This window comes from Haematobia irritans, chromosome 3, assembly GCF_050003625.1.
Source record: "Haematobia irritans isolate KBUSLIRL chromosome 3, ASM5000362v1, whole genome shotgun sequence".
Lineage (NCBI taxonomy): Eukaryota > Metazoa > Arthropoda > Insecta > Diptera > Muscidae > Haematobia > Haematobia irritans.
Genome location: NC_134399.1, coordinates 118142241 through 118160986, shown reverse-complemented (window position 1 = coordinate 118160986; position 18746 = coordinate 118142241). Strand labels below are relative to the sequence as shown.

Genomic DNA, 18746 nt, shown 5'->3' with positions numbered 1-18746 from the left:
AGGCTCACTTGGAATATTCAGTCCATTGTGAGACTAAAATGGTCAACTGCTGTTTAACTCAATTACAAGGGACCTCCATTTTATAGCCGAGTACGAACTAGGGCTGTCATTCGGGTTTAATTTTTATAAATTCCGGGATTCGGGATTTCAATATATCATGGGATTTTTTCGAGATCCCGAAATTTTCGAGATTTTTAAAATATTTTAAGTGATTACAATCTACAGTGCAAAAAAATGTAAATTAAACCAATTTGGTTTAATTTACATTTTTAAATGTGGCACGAATTGCATTTCACATGCACTCATTGTTAAGAGGAGGAACTTATCGTTTATTTCGATTTTTGATGAAATTGTGTTTTTTCATAGTATACCTCATGTATAAGAAATTCTTACTCAAGGTGTACCATAAATGTTTATTAACTCAATTTGTCGAGTATGAAATCTAAGGACCGTTTGCACTGAATGAAGACTCAAATTTATTAACAATTAAAGCTGAGCACTATGTTCAGTTTTCAAGCTGAAAACCAACTTGTTTTCACGGTTACTTTTTTAAATTAATTAAATTATAAATATAAAATTGTTCACAATCAATTCCTTAGATCTTTTCCTTTCATTATTTCACAAGACTTTATAAAAATATAATCATCTTAATAAAGATTTTTGTACTTTTAATTTAGTGTTTTGGTGAAAAATACGAACATAGTACTCACCTAAAAGGTGGTTATTAAGTTCGAGTTTAGCCGCTAAAGGCCGGTACTCTGTTCGGTTTTCGCGTTGAAACTCCATACAAAACCAAAAAATGCGAAAAATTTGCGAAATTTTTTCCATTTGTGATACTTTGTTTTTTCGTGTTGAAAAACTGACGTTTATAGCACGGCGCCATTTGCAATGTGAATTAAGAAATAATTTATTTATTAAAAACTATTTGTGCGGGTTTATAAATCAAACACGGACCATATTTTTGTTCCGAAACTATACAAAGGATCAAAGGAATAGCAGATCAATTGCCCAAGGAAAAATAAAATGTTATTTTGTAAAAACAAGCAACACCACCAACTTAATCCAATATCGCTCCCTGTAAAATAGCGCTCCAAGCTACCTAAAAAAACGCCGCTTTCTATGTGCGAAATAATGGTTTCCATAAAAATTTTTCGCAAGAATGAACATAGTACCGGCCTTAAAATCGTAATTTTTTCACGATTACTTTAATAATCCATTTTAAGGAATACAAACACTGTGGAAATATGCTTTGGGATATTCCCCATCCAATTATAATAAAATTTGCAACAAATATGTATAATTTTATGCCTTTTGTTACTGATTTAGTTTTTACTTTAGCGGCTAAACTCGAACTTAGTACTCACCTTAATGCTAAAAAGGCACAAATTTACCAATTGGAATTAGTTTTTCGGGATCTCGAAAAAATCCCGGGATTCAAAATAAAAAATCCCGAGATTTTCGGGACGGTATTAATCCCGGGCAACAGCCCTAGTAAGAACGGCTCTTCACCTTAATACCAGTATTAATTTCGCATTATCGCGTTTAAGTTGCCATTTTTCACGCTTATTATTCTTCAACGATTCATTTTAAAGAACTTCAACTTTCTCAGTGAAGCCATAGACCAATTAAAATAGAGACATACCTTGATAATTCACCATGGTGTTGTTTATTTGCAGTGCGCAGTCATTCCACTCAATTGCGCAGTCAAGTGACTCAATTTATTTTTGGAAAACGAGAATAACCGTATAAATTAGTCAATTTGCATTATAAAAAAGGTGTGGATGAATAGTATTTTATAAACTTTCACAATATTTAGTGTTTCAACGAGAGAACAAAGGAAAGAAAACAAATTAAAGCCAAATTAAAAAATCACTCAATTGCAGACGAAAAAGAGCCATCTACGGTGTGCAGACAAACTACAGCGCTGTGAATTCACTTGAGATGTCTATACCTTCCTTGGTCTATGGTGAAGCTTTAAAACATTCGAAAATGCCACCAGCGTTACTGAGGTACCTTTTGTAGGCAAGGCGGGCATTCTAACCATTGCACCACGGTGGCTGACAAAGATAGTTGCTTCAGTATTCCCTGAAATGTTTATATTTTTTAAAATAAATTATGAAAGAAAAGTAACCGTGAAGAAATGACAATTTTAGCGGCTAAACTCGAACTTAACACCCACCTTAAACCGCGAATATACAAAATTTTATGTTGAGCATTTTTTCGAACAAAACAAAAGGATATGTATGAAAATTAATATTTGTAAATGGCTTGTTAGGAATGGATTAAAACAAAATGCTATAAAAAACAATTGTTATAAAAATAACGGATATAATAGTTTTGTTGAGAGAAACGAGTCATCTATGTAAACTTTAATCTCTATGATTTACTGTACGTATACTGGCAACAATGAAAAGTTGTAATGGAATAACTGTGTAACGACACCCCATGCTAGATATAAAACGGAAAACTTAAAACTGGCAATACTGCCTCGTTACCATCAGCGACAAAATGTAGAACAGCTGTTATTCGAAATACAACAAAAATGTTCGGCCGGGTATTGGGAAATTTCGCGATTAGAAATTGTGCAAGAAATCAAAGAAGCTTGCGATACTTAACTACAATACAAAGCTATAAATTTCCACAATATATTTGCACAAAAAATACACCTTGTCAACAACAACGTCTATTCTCTTCAAATACAAAACAACCAACTGAACATGTCGTTGATTCAATCTTAGATCATGCAACATACGAAAGGGTATGTTCGGAAACATTGGATGGTTTAAATGACTATTTCGAGCAATTGATGGAGAGCATAGATAACATACCTGGCAGCGATTTGGCATATAGTGTGAGTTGGAATGATACATTTGTTTTGAGAACATAAAGTAACCTTGTTTTCTTAAAGGATGGAGTCTTGACCGTTAATTTAGGTCAACATGGAACCTATGTCATTAATCGTCAAACACCAAATCGCCAAATATGGTTAAGCTCTCCTATCAGTGGTCCCAAACGTTACGATTTTATGGGAGAATCATCCGGGGCCACAGGCAAATGGATATATCGACATAACAACCAATCTTTGCATGAGCTCTTACAGGAAGAATTGCAAAAAGTGTTTGAAACACAAAAATTAGAATTTGAAGATTTACCCTATGGAGGCAGATGAAATTTAAAGATTTAATATTTTAGAAAATTATAAAAGCACCTAATAAATATCACTATAATGCTGGTGGCATTCGTTTAATAAGTTCTTGTAGTTGTACATTTAAAAGCTCCAAAGTCATTTGATGTTGTTTGAATTGCTTATCAAGTAGGGCCATTTGCTCACGATGTCGTTTCTCTTGTTCTATATTAAATTGCCTTAAGGTCATTACTTCTTCTTCGAGTGAGACATCCAAATTGGGCGATTGTTGTTGATTATGGACTGGGGATCGGGGAGAAATTGGTGGAATAACAGGATTATCTTCTACAGGTAGCGATTTTTGTTTTGGTGGTGGTCCATCATCCGATTTTCGGCCACTCTTTGCTAAATTTCTTTTTTGCAAAGAACTTTGTTTTTCGTTGGCGTTGGGACATTCAATGTTTTTTGAGGCGTCTAAGTTTATTTGCTCGTCTTTTTTCTCAGATGGGTCTTTCATTGCTACAACCATATCAATGAATTCATGTTCCTTGTTAACTATATCCTTGCTTTGGAAGTCGGAGTACTCTTCTTGAACAACTTCTTCTGTTTCATAGAAAACAACTTTGACAAGGTCATCATCTTTATATAAAGCATCGGTATTTGCATTAGCCTCTCCTCCAGTTGCAAGTATCGCTTTGGATGGATCATTGTAGATGTTATGAAGTTCGTGAAAATAATCAAAATTATCCATATCTTCTTGGGAGGTTATTGAAAAATATTGTTGCCTCAATGAAACATATTTCTGTTGTATTTGTCCTGCTTCAAACTCAAAGTAACTCTCTTTCATTACCCTAGCGATGTCCAACCATATTTGTATTAGGGTCTTTTTGGAAACTACCGCGTCTGGTAGCTTGTCATATTTAATCTTATACAAATCCAGTAGACAATGTATGGCATTGGGGTAGAAAGTGTCTTCCACTTCCTCTGTTGGAGGGCCAATGGCAATAAATGATTCATTTTGGCCTGTATCATCGAGATATTCAATAGTTTCTATTTCCAATTCCTCTTCCGGCATACGTTTTGAGTGTACATGGATTTTGTTTGCGTCTTTTATTCCGGCCGGCATTCGATTTTGTGGCTGAATGTATTGAACAGTAACTCGGGCATTGTTGTGTGAAGTAGTGGTCACCGCTGGAGAATGAATCGCTGAAAAAAGAGGCTATGTTATAATTTCCAATAAATTTATTTGGCGTTTAGATTTTTACCTTTTATTTGCTTTATTCGTTGTCTTTTTCGTAACATTTTTTTGTAGCTGTTGTTTTGTAAACAATCAAACAGTGTTGCCAATTTCACATTTAAAGTCGATTTGTGGAATTTTGTCGTCCATGTACAATAACCAAATGTAATACAACATTCACAATAGGTGCAGGCTTATTACCACGGTGACTTTTTGAAAAATCAATTAATTTCCTAGAATAAAATGTAACGTAATAAATGATGTAAAACTTTTTGATCCATGATTTGAAAAGATTTTGTAAAAATTTAATCGTCTTCATGTATATTTTGCACTTTTATTTTATGGCGTTTTCCTTCAAATGTGTGCATTTTATTGACATTTTGTCCTTTTTTACGTTTCATTGTAAAACGAATGCAATAATTTGTGAGGACATCGCATTCGTTTGTGAAAATTGTTCTATGCTATATAGGCATGTTAAGGGCATGTTTAGCATCGAAAATAATCGAACATATAAAATGAAAATGGAATGAAATGAAAACATATTGTTACGTTTTTATATTGAAGCATGTTTAGCCGTTAAAATTAAAAATAAATCAGTAAAAACAGTATAAAATTATAACTCTGGTAGATTTTGAAAAAAATATTTCTCTCCAACTTCTTAGTTACTCCACAAATTTCCTATAGAAATAAATGTTTTAGAAATTTTTCTATAAAAATAAAATTTTTACCAAATATTCTATAAAAATAAAATTTTTGCAAAATTTTCTACAGAACTAAAATTTTGGCAAAATTTTCTACAGGAATAAAATTTTGGCAAAATTTTCTATAAAAATAAAATTTTTGCAAAATTTTCTATAGAACTAAAATTTTGGCAAAATTTTCTATAGGAATAAAATTTTGGCAAAATTTTCTATAGAAATAACATTTTGTCAAAATTCTCTATTGAAATAAAATTTTGGCAAAATCTTCTAGATATATAAAATTGTGGTAAATTTTTTTGGAGATCTCAAATTTTGGTAAAATTTTCTATAGAAATAAAATTTTGCCAAAGTTTCCAGAACAATAAAATTATGATAAAAATATTTTTTTTTTAAATTTGGTAGATTTTTGGTAGAATTTTCTTCAAATGTTGGTAGATTATTTTTGGCACGAGTGGCAACTGTGGTTATATAATGTGATATTGTAATCGTTAAAAAATGAAGATTTTAGCGAATTTAATACCCACCTTTATCCGCTAAAATCAAAAATAAATGAGTAAAAAAGTATAAAATTATGCCTATTTGATGAAAATTGTAATATAACTTGATGGGGAATAGGCTAAAGCAACGTTTTATAAAAATAGCAATTTTAGCGGCTGATTATTGAAAAAAATGGAGATGTCGCAGTTGTACCACTAGAAAAACGCAAAACAATCACTTCTGAGTGGTAAACAACCATTTGTTTGTCAGTTGCCTTCTATGAAATCAGGAAAACTAATTGCCGAAGGCAATGGAGGCATCGTAGCAAAGCGAAACCTTGAAGGGCCTTGTTGACGGTCATAACTAAGGGAAATGCGATGTTTGGTTCCGATCGACCACTCCTTCTTGAACCTCCCATACAAAGGGATCAAAAATATGTGAATGCATTGAAGGGTGAGATAACACAAATAGCAAAATGTCCACCATTGGGAATGGTTATCGATCACTCTTTGAAATTTTGCATGGTTAGAGCCGAGATATTGACCGAGTACTGAACCAAATTTTGAGACCCAAGGTGGACCGGAACTCTACTTACACATCTCTACAATTTTTCCCCTCGGCCATGCGAAAAGTTGATCTACTTTTCACTTTTTAGAATTTTGACTGCTTTTGTTAAATAAATTTGATTTAAATAAATTTTGTTTTACATTTATTGTTAGCTTTCAATTAAAAAAATAAAATTTTGCCAATTTTGAAAAAAGTAACGTTATATGCAAAAGTTTGTAAAACAGGTGAAAAGTTAAGCCCTTTTCTTATTTAGTCATCTTGGTGGCTTTTTGAGGACTCGTAACAAACCAAAAAAAAAAAATTGAGGCAAAATTTTATTTCTATAGAAAATTTTGCCAAAATTTTATTTCTATAGAAAATTTTGGCAATTTTTTTTTCTATAGGAAATTTTAGCAAAATTATATTTGTATAGAAAATGTTGCCAAAATCTTATTTCTAAGGAAAATTTTTCCAAAATTTTATTTCTATAGAAAAATTTGTCAAAATTTTATTTCTATAGAAAATTTTGTCAAAATTTTATTTCTATAGAAAATTTTGTCAAAATTTTATTTCTGTAAAAAAATTTGTCGAAATTTTATTTCTTTAGAAAATTTTGTCGAAATTTTCTATGGAAATACTGGAAGTTCTCTACAATTGTTCCCCTCGGCCATGGGAAAAGTTGAACATATGTTCATTTTTTAGAATTTTGACTACTTTTGTTAAATAAATTTGATTTAAATAAATTTTGTTTCAATAAATTTGTTTATATAAATTGTGCTAATTTTAAAAAAATAACGTTATATTTGCAAAAGTTTGTAAAACAGGTGAAAATTGAAACCTTTTTCCTATTTAGTTATCTTGGTGGCTTTTTGAGGACTCGTAACAAAAGAAAAATTAAGGCAAAATTATATTTCTGTACAAAAATTTTGCAAAATTTTATTTCTTTAGAAAATTTTCCCAAAATTTTATTTCTATAGAAAATTTTGCAAAAATTTTATTTCTATAGAAAAATTTGTCAAAATTTTATTTCTATAGAAAATTTTGTCAACATTTTATTTCTATAGAAAATTTTGTCAAAATTGTATTTCTATAGAAAATTTTGTCACAATTTTATTTCTATAGAAAATTTTATTTCTTTAGAAAATTTTATCGAAATTTTATTTCTATAGAAAATTTTGTCGCAATTTTATTTCTATAGAAAATTTTAGCACAAGTTTATTTCTATAGAAAATTTTGCCAAAATTTTATATCTATAGAAAATGTTGTCAAAATTTTATTTGTTTAGAAAATTGTGCCAAAATTTTATTTCTATAGCAAAATTTCCCAAAATTTTATTTCTATAGAAAATTTTCCCAAAATTTTATTTCTATAGAAAATGTTCCCAAAACTTTATTTCTATAGAAAATTTTGACAAAATTATATTTCTGTAGCAAATTTTGCCAAAATTATATATCTGTAGAAAATTTTGTCAAAATTTTATTTCTATAGAAAATGTTGTCGAAACTTTATTTCTACAGAAAATTTTGTCGAAATTTTAAACTATCAACCAATTATCAGAATAAATTCAGGCAGTTTATTAAACCCAACAAAAACCACACTTGAACCCTCCGAAAAAAGGTTTTACATTGATAGCCGGCTTATGCCGAAATAAACTCGAAACAAACATATCTCTTTTCCTATGCCACTGTCAAATCATCGATTTGAATTCACATGGCTGGGTTTATTTTGAGCGTGCCTCCTCTTCTTTTTCCATTTGTTTTGTTTTGTTATTGTTGGTTTTGTTCTTTAAGCATTGTTGTCGTTTTTTTATTTCAGCTTAAAACCATACATTGACTAAACTAAAGGGTGATTCTTTTGAGGTTAGGATTTTCATGCATTAGTATTTGACAGATCACGTGGGATTTCAGACATGGTGTCAAAGAGAAAGATGCTCAGTATGCTTTGACATTTCATCATGAATAGACTTACTAACGAGCAACGCTTGCAAATCATTGAATTTTATTACCAAAATCAGTTGGCAGAAAATCCGCTTTTTTATCGACAAATTTTGTTCAGCGATGAGGCTCATTTCTGGTTGAATGGCTACGTAAATAAGCAAAATTGCCGCATTTGGAGTGAAGAGCAACCAGAAGCCGTTCAAGAACTGCCCATGCATCCCGAAAAATGCACTGTTTGGTGTGGTTTGTACGCTGGTGGAATCATTGGACCGTATTTTTTCAAAGATGCTGTTGGACGCAACGTTACGGTGAATGGCGATCGCTATCGTTCGATGCTAACAAACTTTTTGTTGCCAAAAATGGAAGAACTGAACTTGGTTGACATGTGGTTTCAACAAGATGGCGCTACATGCCACACAGCTCGCGATTCTATGGCCATTTTGAGGGAAAACTTCGGAGAACAATTCATCTCAAGAAATGGACCGGTAAGTTGGCCACCAAGATCATGCGATTTGACGCCTTTAGACTATTTTTTGTGGGGCTACGTCAAGTCTAAAGTCTACAGAAATAAGCCAGCAACTATTCCAGCTTTGGAAGACAACATTTCCGAAGAAATTCGGGCTATTCCGGCCGAAATGCTCGAAAAAGTTGCCCAAAATTGGACTTTCCGAATGGACCACCTAAGACGCAGCCGCGGTCAACATTTAAATGAAATTATCTTCAAAAAGTAAATGTCATGGACCAATCTAACGTTTCAAATAAAGAACCGATGAGATTTTGCAAATTTTATGCGTTTTTTTTTAAAAAAAAGTTATCAAGCTCTTAACAAATCACCCTTTACAAGAGTAGCTTAACCAACAGAGGAAAAGAATGTTTGTCAAATTTATTTGGGCAAAGCCCTATAGACTGCAAGATGGTTGGATGGACGCACGTTTCGGAATTACCACATTCCTCATCAGCATCCTCTACTTGCAGCAAAACTATCAACCAATTATCAGAATAAATTCAGGCAGTTTATTAAACCCAACAAAAACCACACTTGAACCCTCCGAAAAAAGGTTTTACATTGATAGCCGGAAAAGAGATATGTTTGTTTCGAATTTATTTCGGCATAAGCCGGCTATCAATGTAAAACCTTTTTTCGGAGGGTTCAAGTGTGGTTTTTGTTGGGTTTAATAAACTGCCTGAATTTATTCTGATAATTGGTTGATAGTTTTGCTGCAAGTAGAGGATGCTGATGAGGAATGTGGTAATTCCGAAACGTGCGTCCATCCAACCATCTTGCAGTCTATAGGGCTTTGCCCAAATAAATTTGACAAACATTCTTTTCCTCTGTTGGTTAAGCTACTCTTGTAGTTTAGTCAATGTATGGTTTTAAGCTGAAATAAAAAACAACAACAATGCTTAAAAAACAAAACCAACAATAACAAAACAAAAAAAATTTTATTTCTATAGAAAAATTTGCCAAAATTGTATTTCTATAGAAAATTTTGCCAAAATTTTATTTCTATAGAAAATTTAATCAAAATATTATTTCTTTAAAAATTTTTGTCGAAATTTTATTTCTTTAGAAAATTTTGTCGAAATTTGATTTCTATAGAAAATTTTGTCAGAATTGTATTTCTATAGAAAATTTTGTCGAGATTTTATTTTTTTTTTGTTTTGTTATTGTTGGTTTTGTTCTTTAAGCATTGTTGTTGTTTTTTTATTTCAGCTTAAAACCATACATTGACTAAACTACAAGAGTAGCTTAACCAACAGAGGAAAAGAATGTTTGTCAAATTTATTTGGGCAAAGCCCTATAGACTGCAAGATGGTTGGATGGACGCACGTTTCGGAATTACCACATTCCTCATCAGCATCCTCTACTTGCAGCAAAACTATCAACCAATTGTCAGAATAAATTCAGGCAGTTTATTAAACCCAACAAAAACCACACTTGAACCCTCCGAAAAATTTTATTTCTATAGAAAATTTTGTAAACATTTTATTGCTATATTTAGTTCTATAGAAAATTTTTCCAAAATTTTATTTCTAAAAAAAATTTTTCCAAAATTTTATTTCTATAGAAAAATTTTCAAAAATTTTATTTCTAACGAAAATTTGTCCAAAATTTTATTTCTATAGAAAATGTTGTCAAAATTTTATTTGTATAGAAAATTTTGTCAAAATTTTATTTCTATAGAAAATTTTTTCAAAATTTTATTTCTATAGAAAATTTTGTCAAAATTTTAATTCTATAGAAAATTTTGTCAAAATTTTATTTTTATAGAAAATTTTGTCAAAATTTTATTTCTTTAGAAAATTTTGTCAAAATTTTATTTCTTTAGAAAATTTTGTCGAAATTTTTTTTTATTGAAAATTTTGTCAAAATTTTATTTCTATAGAATATTTTTTCAAAATTTTATTTCTATAGAAAATTTTGTCAACATTTTATTTCTATAGAAAATGTTGTCAAAATTTTATTTCTTTAGAATATTTTGTCAAAATTTTATTTCTATAGAAAATCTTTCCAAAATTGCATTTCTATAGAAAAATTTGCCAAAATTGTATTTCTATAAAAAATTTTGCCAAAATTGTATTTCTATAGAAAATTTTGCCAAAATTGTATTTCTATAGAAAATTTTGTCAAAATATTATTTCTTTAAAAAATTTTGTCGATATTGCATTTCTTTAGAAAATTTTGTCGAAATTGTATTTCTATAGAAAAATTTGCCAACATTTTATTTCTATAGAAAAATTTGCCAACATTTTATTTACATAGCAAAATTTTGTCAAAATTTTATTTCTGTAGAAAATTTTTGCCAAAATTCTATTTCTAGGAAAATTGTGCCAAAATATTTTTTCTAGGAAAATTTTGCCAAAATTTTGTAAAAATATTATTTCTTTAAAAAAATTTGTCGAAATTTTATTTTTTAGACAATTTTGTCGAAATTTTATTTCTATAGAAAATTTTGTCGAGATTTTATTTCTATAGAAAAATTTATCAAAGTTTTATTCCTATAGAAAATTTTGCCAACATTTTATTTCTATAGAAAAATTTACCAAAATTTTATTTCTATAGAAAATTTTTCCAAAATTTTATTTCTATAGAAAATTTTTCCAAAATTTTATTTCTATCGAAAAATTTTCCAAAATTTTATTTCTATAGAAAAATTTGCAAAAGTTTTATTTCTATAGAAAATTTTGTCAAAATTTTATTTCTATAGAAAATTTTGTCAAAATTTTGTCGAAATATGATTTCAGTAGAAAATTTTGCCAAAATTCTATTTCTAGGAAAATTGTGCCAAAATTTTATTTCTAGAAAAATTTTTCCAAAATTTTATTTCTATAGAAAATTTTGTCAAAATATTATTTCTTTAAAAAATTTTGTCGAAATTTTATTTTTTAGACAATTTTGTCGAAATTTTATTTTTATAGAAAATTTGTAGAGATTTTATTTCTATAGAAAAAATTATCAAAGTTTTATTCCTATAGATAATTTTGCCAACAATTTATTTCTATAGAAAAATTTACCAAAGTTTTATTTCTATAGAAAATTTTTCCAAAATTTTATTTCTAACGAAAATTTTTCCAAAATTTTATTTCTATAGAAAATTGTGTCAAAATTTTATTTATATAGAAAATTTTGTCGAAATATTATTTCTATAGAAAATTTTGTCGAAATTTTATTTCTATAGAAAATTTTGTCATAATTGTATTTCTATAGAAAATTTTGCCAAAATTTTATTTCTATAGAAAATTTTGTCAAAATTTTATTTCTATAGAAAATTTTGTCGAAATTTTATTTCTATAGAAAATTTTGCCAACATTTTATTTCTATAGAAAATTTTGCCAACATTTTATTTCAAAATTTTTTCAAAATTTTATTTCTTTAGAAAATTTTGCAAATTTTTTTTTCTATAGAAATTTTTGCCAAAATTTTATTTCTATGGAAAATTTTGTCAAAATTTTATTTCTATAGAAAATTTTTAAAATTTTTGCAAAATCTATCAAAACATCAAGAATTCTACCTATCTAACAAACTGTAAAAAATCTACCATTTTTTGTAGAATTCTAGCAACTGTGGTAATCGTGATCCCATGCCGGAGCCTTTAAAAAATGTATCAGACTAAGTCAACCTGACTCTAACGTGCAATATTAAAATGCATCTCATAAATTTAAAACTCCTGTTTTTGCATTGGAGCCAAATGGATGTCTACTAGTAGGAACTCTTAAAAATTTTGTAAACATATGATTTTTAATGGAATTCAGTGCAAAGGTTATTTTGTTATTATTTTTTTGAGAATAGCATGGTACTGCATTCTGTCGTTTGTGGTAGTGAAACTGGTGTATGAGGGTGCATTTGCATGTACCAAAGGTGATTAGCTTTATAATGTGAAAATACATGTCATCTGTGGTCAATGGTTGGTTTCCTGCCATTTGCTATATGGCCAGTCCTAGCGAAAAATATGAAATAATCGTCATGGCTATAGTGGCATAGAGTAAATGGTTTTGGCTTTACTTGCTATACTCGTACTGTACTACTCCAGGCAACAGTCAAGTCCATTCATACACAATGTATGGATGTTGATCCTTTTGGGTGTGTATAATGTGTGTACAGGGTAAAAATTTGTATACGTTGTCGTTTGAATATGCGAAAAATAGGTCGTCCGGAAAATAAAGTGGGCTGGTATGAAAAAATTGGAAAACAAAACCTAGAGCTATGGTTTGGAATGAGAACTCAACAAGTATATACGGCCATAAGTTCGACCAGGCCGAATCTTATGTACCCTCCACCATGGATTGCGTAGAAACTTCAACGAATGACTTACATCCACAATCGAATTACTTGGGTTGTGGTATCTTAAAACTTCTTACCATCGTTTTCTAAAATGTGAGTTAGTCCATCCGACATGGACTTTTGCACGGTACGTAGAGAGACAGAATTGAAATATGGGGATCGCTTATATGAGGGCTATATAGAATTATGGACTTGGTATGGACCAATTTTTGTGTGATTGGGGATCGATTTATCTGAGGGATATATATAACCTAGTTAGGCATGGTTGTTAACAGCCATATACTACCACAATGTACCAATTTGCTCCTCCAAGAGGCTCCAAAACCAAATTTTGGGATCGGTTTATATGGGGGCTATATATGATTATGGACTGATATGGACCACTTTTGGTATGATTGTTAAATATCATATACTACCACGACGTACCAAATTTCAACCAGATCGGATGAATTTTGCTTCTCCAAAAGGCACCAGAGGTCAAGTCTGGGGATGTTTGAGGCCATATATTAATACCACGTACCAAATTTCAACTGAATCAGATGAATTTTGGTCTCCCAAGAGGCTCCGGAGGTCAAATTTGGTGATCGGTTTATATGAGGGTATATATAACTATGGACCGATGTGGACCAATTTTTGCATGGTTGTTAGAGACCATATACTAACACCATGTACCAAATTTAAACCGGATCGGATGAAATTTGCTTCCCTTAGAGGCTCCGCAAGCCAAATCGGGCGCTCATGTGGTGAAAATAGGGTACCTCGTTTTTTTACACCTGGTCGCGGAGGGGGGCCTTTCCTTTGTCCGACTTTTTGAAAATTGGACCAAAGTTGACCGATTTGCTTGAAATTTTCACTGAAGGTTGGGGTTGGCATCTAGACAAAGATCCACTACTTTATTTTTCGATATTTGTTCGCGGAGCGGGACCTCTCCTTTGTCCGACTTTTTTTTAAAGTAAAGTGAAAAAACTAAAATTCTCTAAATTAGCTGAGATTTACAGAGAACATGCGGTGAGATTATGAAATTAATATGAGGTACCTGGTGTGTTCATATGTGGATGGAGAGGGGGACATCCCACTTACCGGACTTTTTGAAACTTTTTGAACAAAATTATCCGATTTGCTTGAAATTTTCAGGGAAGATTTAAGGAGGCGTCTAGACAAAGAACAGATACTTTATTTTTCGATATTTGATCGGGGAGGGGGACCTCGCCTTTGCCCGATGTTTTAAAGTACAGTGAAAACAAAACTAAAGTCCTCTGACTGAAATTGTATGTAATGAAATTTATATCAGGTTCCTGATTTTTTAATATTTGGTCGGGGAAAAATAAGAGGGCTTATGGAGACATCCACTTCTCCTTAAGTACATACAGAGAATAAATTAAACCTTTCCAATATATGAAATTAATATTGGATATTTGATTTTGTGATATTTGGAGAGGAAGAGGGGCCGCCCCTTGCCCTGCTTTTTGAAAATTGGGCTTATAATTTGCTTGACATTTTCTGGGACGTCTACACAAGATACGTTACATCACTTTTCGATATTTGGTTGGGGAGGGGGGACCTCCTCTAAAACTGAAAAAAAAACTAAAATTCTCAAGTTTTCTTGAAATTTACAAAGGCCGTGGGGGAAAGTTATGAAATTAATATCGTGTACCTGTTGTTTGCCTATTTGGACGGGGAGGGAACCTTGCCCCACACTTGAAGGAAAGTTTCTAGATTTTCTTGGGAGCTTAAGGGTGCTATTCACTTTAGTGTTTGTCGATATTTTAGCGGGGAATGTAACATCCCTTTAAAACAGTAGAGCAAAATTTAATCTTCCCCGATCTACTTGAAATTTACAGGGAACGTGGGAGAAGGTGATTAAATTAGTACATGATTTTTCGATGTCTGTTTGGAGAAGGGGAATAGTGAAATAAATTTTTGCATAGGCTTCTGCCAAACTTTTTTAAGTAAAAAACCTAAATTTATATGAAATTGGCAGACAACGTTGAGGGTGTATAATTTTTCGGTGTATGTTCGGGAAAGGCGTGTTCTCCGTGTCAAAAATTTTAACAAATGTTAATGTGGTAAATTTTTTAAGTATTTATGCTCTTTCCGATTTATTGGACGAGAAACAGTAATTCTTTGTATGTTGTGGAAATAGAATGCTTAATTTTCCGATATCTTGAGGAGAAGGATACCTTTCCTTGACAAACCACACTTAAAATTCACAGGAATTTTAAAAGATTGTCCAACTACTTGAATTCAGAACATAATTTAAAAAATCGGTGGAAAGGGAACACTCTCTCCCCGACATTTGTTAAGGCAGACCATTTTACATTTGCATATCCGCCGTATTTCTATCTATAAACGAAAAAACAAGTTGTCCGGTTTATTTAACAGAATTCAAATTTTTTTGAATTTGTTTTCAGCACGAGGGATATGGTTGACTAAGTTAACGCAAAATGTTCCTACAAACACGCTTCGGAAGGCGCAGCGAAGAGGGCCGGGCTACGCTAGTTTTTCTATAAAAGTGAAATTTTGACAAAATTTGACAACATTTTTTGCTATAGAAAATTTTGTCAAAATTTTATTTCTATAGAAAATATTGTAAATATTTTTCTTTTATAGAAAATTTTGTCAAAAATTTATTTTTATAGAAAATTTGTCACAATTTGATTCCTGCAGAAAGTTTTGTCAAAATTTTATTTCTGTAGACAATTCTGTCAAAGTTTTATTTCTAAAGAGAATTTTGTCAACATTTTATTTCTATAGAAAATTTTGTCAAAAATTTATTTTTATAGAAAATTTTATCAAAATTTTATTTCTATAGAAAGCTTTGTCAAAATTTTATTTCTGTAGACAATTCTGTCAAAATTTTATTTCTAAAGAAAATTTTGTCAAAATTTTATTTCTATAGAAAATTTTTGCCAAATTTTATTTTTATAGGAAATTTTGCCAAAATTTTATTTCTATAGAAAATTTTGTCAAAATTTTATTTCTATAGAAAATTTTTGCCAAATTTTATTTTTATAGGAAATATTTGTAAATTTTTTTTCTCTAGACAATTTTGCCAAAATTTTATTTCTATAGAAAATTTGTCAAAATTGCAGTTCTATAGAAAATGTTGTCAAAATTTTATTTCTATAGAAAATTTTGTCAAAATTTTATTTTAATAGAAAATTGTGTCAAAATGTTATTTCTATAGAAAATGTTGTCAAAATTTTATTTCTATAGAAAATTTGTCAAAATTGCAGTTCTATAGAAAATATTGTCAAAATTTTATTTCTATAGAAAATTGTGTCAAAATTTTATTTCTATAGAAAATTGTGTCAAAATTTTCTTTTTATAGAAACTTTGTCAAAATTGCAGTTCTATAGAAAATTTGTCAAAATTGCAGTTCTATAGAAAATATTGTCAACATTTTATTTCTATAGAAAATTGTGTCAAAATTTTATTTCTATAGAAAATTGTGTCAAAATTTTATTTCTGTAGAAAATTTTGTCAAAATTTTATTTCTGTAGAAAATTTTGTCAAAATTTTATTTCTATAGAAGATTTTGTCAAAATTTTATTTCTATAGAAGATTTTGTCAAAATTTCATTTCTATAGAAAATATTGTAAAAATTTTATTTCTATAGAAAATTGTGTCAAAATTTTACTTCTATAGAAAATTTTGTGAACATTTGATTTCTATAGAAAATTTTCGCAAAATTTTATTTCTATAGAAAATTTTGTCAAAATTTTATTTCTATAGAAAATTTTGTCAAAATTTTATTTCTATAGAAAATTTTGGAGAGAAATATTTTGCAAAATATACCAGAACATCAAGAATTCTACCAAACAGTAAAAAATCTACCATTTTTGGTAGAATTGTAGCAACTGTGGTCAATTGAAGGGAAGTAAATGTCCAAGATTGAATTCCATATTTTGGACTAGATGATCACTCCTAGAAAAAAAAAATTATTTTTGGACGGAGAACATGTTTGTATCCAATTTCGGCAACCGTATTATGTTTGTCGAGAACATAACATTTTTGTGGCAAAAAAAAATAAAGGTTTGTTCTAGGAGGTGATCATATTCGTTTCTGTGTGTGTTTACTGATACAATCACCAGTTATATTCATACCACCCTCCTACCAAACTTCTATTCTTCCCTGGACGTTTTGCTGCTTCAGTTAATGTTGCCGGCCTGTTTAGGTTTTTGATCGTTGTTGCAATTTGCTACGTTACTTGTGTTACTGCTACCGTTGATTATAGATGAGGGCACTTGGCTAAAAGGTGTGAAAAATTGAAGCTTATTCCATAGAAAATAGGTAGAGTGGAGAATGTTAGCTAAGTAGCTGTGCATGAGTAATTTAATGGATGGCAATTTTAAATCATGGATGTTTCAGATGATGATTTTTATTTTGGTACAAATTCACCTGGTGAACACCATAGTTTCCTGTGTGACCTATAGTCGTAGCTAAAATATATTGGACAAACGAGGACTATAGTGCTAGTTATTGACTAATGCATCCAATACGTGAGCTGAGTTTATGGAATATATTTATCATTCATTTTGGATTTATGGGATGGGAGATCTAAATGCAAGTTAGTGTTAATTGACATATAAAATAGAGAAACGGGATAGAATTTGTTCTACAAATAACGCTAGTTTTTTCTGTTGAACAGATGGACGAAGGGATGTTGTGTTCTTGTAATTTTTAAACCCTGCGGCATACTGTTGAACTGAGTATTTAAAGTTAGTGCATACACTGAAAAAAAAGCATACCCGGTTCCAAAGATTTTGTCTTTACTTTAAAAATTTTGGTATTGATTCCGAGCCAAAGAAGCGGAGAATACAAGTAAGGATACTTTTAAGACACAATTCTCTTTTAAATTCGGGTTTTGTGTACTTGCTTCTAGGAAGCAAATTTTAATTTTTCGCTTTTTCAGCTTTTTTTCTTCATATGCTATCAAAGTCCTTTTAAAACGAAATAACGACAACTTTATTTTCCAAATTAAGACTCGACTTCCAGTAGAAATTATGCTGTGTTTCAAGTAAAAATCGTCTTTAAAATAAAGTGTTGAAAAACATGTCCTATATTTGAACGATTTTTTGCTTTGTAGTCAAGATGCAAAAAGACAACAAATTTAAAGACAATTTCATTAAATTTAAAGATTTTTTCTGAAGTTGACCTTAGCCCAAACATTTTTTCTTTCATGTTATGATATCCATTTTTAAATCAAATCACTTAATTATAAAGACAATACGACTTCATTGAAAAGTTTATCGACTTTTGGTCAAGGAAAAAAACTTTATACTAAAGAAATGCGTATTTTATGCTAAGCAAAATTTGCATTCGAATTTTAAAGACATGAAATCTTTGACCTCACGACAATATTTTTTTCAGTGTATGTTTGCCCGAGAAGGGCATGAGATAGACACATGATGTCTTTGGTAATAATGCTCAGGGCTGGCCCCTGAGTCGATCTATCCATGTCCGCCTGTCTGTGACCATATTTTTGTGATCAAAGTTTAGGTTGCAGTTTTAGTCCAATCGCACTGAAAAAATATTGTCATGAAGTCAAAGATTTCTTGTTCTTAAAATACCGATCCGAATTTTGTTAGAAGGCGCATTTCTACTTGAAAGTCGAGTCTGAATTTGAAAATTTAAGTTGTCGTTAACATGTGGACTGTGATAGCATATGAAGAAAAAAAGCTAAAAAGACGAATGAATTAAAATTTGGTTCTTAAAATCAAGTTCGCAAAACCTAAACTTAAACTTGTGTCTTAAATTTATCCTTATTTCAATTCTCCTCTTCTTTGGCTTTGTAACGACAAAATCTTTGGAACAGGACATGTTTTTTCAGTATACCTCTGTTCACGACGTGGTTATGGGTGAATTAGCACTATTTAAATTTTATTTCTATAGAGAATTTTTTCAAAATTTTATTTCTAAAGAAAATTTTGTCACAATT

General features: G+C 30.3%; 2 protein-coding genes across 2 annotated transcripts; one reads left to right on the top strand and one right to left on the bottom strand.

The window, feature by feature from the left end:
* Window positions 1-2487: 2487 nt before the first annotated feature.
* On the top strand, window positions 2488-3250 carry fh (frataxin). Its single transcript, XM_075299248.1, has 2 exons — window positions 2488-2851; window positions 2909-3250. Exons 1-2 carry the CDS (start codon window positions 2543-2545, stop codon window positions 3167-3169), a joined length of 570 nt encoding a protein of 189 aa, XP_075155363.1. The 5' UTR covers window positions 2488-2542; the 3' UTR covers window positions 3170-3250.
* LOC142228741 (uncharacterized) lies at window positions 3213-4572 on the bottom strand. The gene is made up of 2 exons (XM_075299247.1): window positions 4390-4572; window positions 3213-4330 (listed from the first exon to the last, which is right to left on the bottom strand). Exons 1-2 carry the CDS (start codon window positions 4424-4426, stop codon window positions 3222-3224), a joined length of 1146 nt encoding a protein of 381 aa, XP_075155362.1. The 5' UTR covers window positions 4427-4572; the 3' UTR covers window positions 3213-3221.
* Window positions 4573-18746: the final 14174 nt, after the last annotated feature.